At 60.0% G+C, this 3426-nt stretch overlaps 2 protein-coding genes across 3 annotated transcripts in view; one reads left to right on the plus strand and one right to left on the minus strand.

The window, feature by feature from the left end:
• Nucleotides 1-1466, plus strand: part of LOC108293862 (cardiotrophin-2) — a 4747-nt gene extending 3281 nt beyond the window's left edge. The window contains exon 3 of the mRNA XM_017515454.2: nucleotides 361-1466. Coding sequence (XP_017370943.1) covers nucleotides 361-819 — 459 coding nt within the window. The 3' untranslated portion in view covers nucleotides 820-1466. The remainder of the gene's footprint in view (nucleotides 1-360) is intronic.
• A 129-nt stretch (nucleotides 1467-1595) lies between these two features.
• Nucleotides 1596-3426, minus strand: part of LOC108293909 (cardiotrophin-1) — a 7509-nt gene continuing 5678 nt past the window's right edge. The window contains exon 3 of one of the 2 annotated variants that reach the window (XM_017515558.2): nucleotides 1596-3091. In XM_017515558.2, the coding sequence (XP_017371047.1) occupies nucleotides 2624-3091 (468 nt within the window). In that variant the 3' untranslated portion in view covers nucleotides 1596-2623. The remainder of the gene's footprint in view (nucleotides 3092-3426) is intronic. The other variant, XM_037733855.1, reaches the window with a different exon arrangement.

Raw genomic sequence — 3426 nt, forward strand, 5'->3', positions numbered from 1 at the left:
GTTAACCAGGCTGGTCTCGAACTCCTGACCTCAAGTGATCTGCCCCCTCAGCCTCCCAAAGTGCTGGGATTACAGGCGTGAGCCACCATGCCCAGCCTGCTAAGTGCTTTATATATATGATTTCCTATCATCTTAATAATACTGCCAGGTGGGAATTCCTGAAGCTTGTGACACCACGCTGCAAAGCTAGCATGAGCCTCCTAGGGCCCTTGCCCTGTGTCAGGACATCCCAGCAGCCCTGTGAGAGGCAGCAAGTGGTGACTCCTGGGAAGAAGCCAGTCTCGGCGCGCAGGCATGAAGTCAGAGCCCTAGGCACCGCTCCGGTCTCCTTATTCTTGTCTGTCTCTGTCCCTCCTGCAGCTCCAGTACCAGGGCAGCCCTTTTAGTGACCCTGGCTTCTCAGCCCCTGAGCTCCAGCTCAGCAGCCTGCCTCCTGCCACGGCCTTCTTCAAGACCTGGCATGCCCTGGATGACGGGGAATGGCTGAGCCTTGCCCAGGGGGCCTTCCTGGCCTTGACCCAGCACCTCCAGCTCGTGGGGGACGACCAGAGCGACCTGAACCCTGGCAGTCCCATCCTGCTGGCTCAGCTCAGGGCTGCGAGACTCAGGGCTCAAGGCTTGCTGGGCAACATGGCTGCTATCATGATGGCCCTGGGGCTGCCGATCCCCCCAGAAGAGGATACTCTCAGGCTTGTTGCCTTTGGGGCCTCAGCCTTCGAGAGGAAATGTCGAGGCTACGTGGTGACCCGGGAATATGGCCACTGGACAGACCGTGCTGTGAGGGACTTGGCTCTGCTCAAGGCCAGGTACCCAGCATAGAGGGGCAGGACTTCCTGTCAGAGGCTGCAGCACTTCCTGTTTCATAATGGCCTCTTTTCTGCCTTGTTTGTGGGCTAGAGAAGGAGATACAGCTTGTCTAGCAGACGGGGCTTGGGTGCCATGTCTGGGAATGTTTCCTGGAAGCCAAGCCTCAATTCCTTATTTCGGGGGCCTTCCTGCCCAGGTCCTCTGGCCTGCTTTCCAGGTCTGGATCAATCTCCATGGACATCATTCCATGGGCTACCCATCCAGTGGTACTGGGGTCCACTTCCTGGTTGGAAAGACGTGCCTCTCCAAAGATATTTCACCTGCCACCCAACAGGGAGAGGACAGTTGGTCCCCTTCCTAGGCTCTCCCTGAGACCTTCTCCTTTTGGTAATTTTGGGGAGGTCAGGACTGCCTTCCTGTCTCCGTCTACCTCATTTCCTCTATGAAGATGCCGCCTTTCTGAGCAGATAGGCCTCCCTTCTTCCTGTTGAAGTTCATTGGCTCCCCTCGTTGGTCTCTCTGTCTGGGGCTACTATTTCACTTCCTGTCCTCAGGGGCTCCACTTCCTGATCCGTGGAAGACCAATTCTTGAAGAACTAAGGACTGCATCACACCTGTTTCCTGTTGGGACACATCCACTTCCTGTTCTGGGCTGACAGAGGGCACAGCTGCCCTGGGGCTGTCAACCTCCTATTTATACTGGGCTTTTTGGGCATGTCTGGGGGACCAGGCTGCACCCCAAGGGTTCTTTTCTCCCTAAAGCTGTTTCCAACAATTATATATGCAGGTAACTTTAGTTTCCTTTTTATTTTTAAACATTTTATTTACAAAAAATTAATTTTATTTTTCAGAAATAAAACTCTTTTAAGGTGTTGTTTGTTTTGTCTCCACAGATCTGGTGGGAGAAGGTGGAGGTGTGCAGGAATAGGGCAGAGGGGCTGAAGGAAGGGAACACATCAAAGGGACAGGGCTGAGGCCCAAAGGGATGGGGTGTGGGAGACTGAGGATATGGGTGAAGTGAGCCCGCGGAAGGCGGCTGAGACACGGAGTAGCCTTCCCCCCCTCAGGACCAGCAGGCACACCCGTGGCCAGGAAAGCACAGAGAGACGGCCAGCGGGGGACAGGAGACAAGGTGTCACCTCCTTGATATGAGGCTGAGATGTTCACAGGCACTCACACGGAGCCACGGGGAGAGAGGAGGTGGGGATGGAGAAAGACAGAGACCCCCCAGAGCTGGGTAAAGGGGGAGGCCAAAGGAGACGGAGGTAGGCCCAAGAATGCAGAGAAAGGAGCAAGAGCGAGAAAACGGTAGACCCAGACGGAGTTACCATAGACACGAGGAGGTCTCGAGAGTTAAGAGAACCGGGGAGGCAAAGCATAAAGAGGCCGCGGCGGTGGCTCACGCCTGCAATCCCAGCACTTGGGGAGGCTGGAGCGGGAGGATCGCTTGAGCCCAGGAGTTCAAGACCAGCCTGGGCAACATGGCGAGACCTTAGTTCTATAAAACTTAAAAAAGCCGGCTGTGGTCGCATGTCTGTAGTCCCAGCTGCTGGGGAGGCTGAGGCGGGAGGTGAGGCGGGAGGATGGCTTGAGCCCAGGAGGTTGAGGCTGCAGTGCTGGGATCGCACCACCGCACTCCAGCCTCGGCGACAGACCCGTCCCCTCTCCTCCCCCCTCCCCCCACAAAAAGCAAAGAAGGCCGAGCAATGGAGACAGCCGAGAGCTGACAGACACCGACAGCGGCAGAGAAAGACAAAGAAGCGGAGAGAGAGACGGAGTCCGGAGGGAGGAGGCTGCGCGAGCTGCCCCGCCGCGCTTAGGCCGGGCCCCCGGGTAGCAGCTGGCCCAGGTCGCCCTCGGTGCGGCTCAGCCACTCGCGGTAGAGGCCGCACACGCGGAGCCCCAGCACCTTGGCGGGGAAGACCCCGGAGGCGGCGGCGGCGGCGGCGGCGGCGGCGGCGGCGGGGGGCTCGGCCCGGGGTCCGCGGTTGACGGCGCCCAGCGCGGCCAGCACTGCCTCCACGGCGGCGCCCAGGGCCCGGGCCTGGCGCGCCGCGTCCTCCAGGCGGCGCAACAGGCGCGGCGCGCGCGGGTTCAGCTCGGCCTGGCGGCGGCGCACGACATCCAGCAGCGGGGGCAGCGCGGCCAGCGCCGCCGCGTCCAGCCGCAGCCGCTCGTGCACCGGCAGCCCCGCGTGGCTCGGAGCCGGGGCGCTCAGGCCGGCTACCGGCAGCCGCGGCGGGGAGAAGCCGGGCAGCCCGAAGGGGTCTCCCTGGAGCTGCACCTGCGGAGACACAGCCGGCGGGTCAGCAGGCCCCGGAGCACGGTCGAGGGGCTGTTAACTGGACTCCCCACCCGCTCTCTGGAGGCCTCAGTTTCCTCATCTTCCAGATGATAACACCCCCTAACAGAGCTGCTCTGTTTAGGGCAAAACAAAGTGGCATGCTCTTGACACCAATGCCTGTTTCGTCCTACCTAAACTGGACCCAGGCTACGCCAGTTTAGGCCAGCACTTCGGGAGCCAAAGTGAAAGGATCACTAGAGCCCAGGGGTTCGAGACCAGCCTGGGCAACATAGCAAGACCACTCCCTGCCCCACGCCCCAGCTCTGCAAAAAAAA

This window comes from Cebus imitator, unplaced genomic scaffold (assembly GCF_001604975.1).
Source record: "Cebus imitator isolate Cc_AM_T3 unplaced genomic scaffold, Cebus_imitator-1.0 Scaffold552, whole genome shotgun sequence".
Taxonomy (NCBI): Eukaryota; Metazoa; Chordata; class Mammalia; order Primates; family Cebidae; genus Cebus; species Cebus imitator.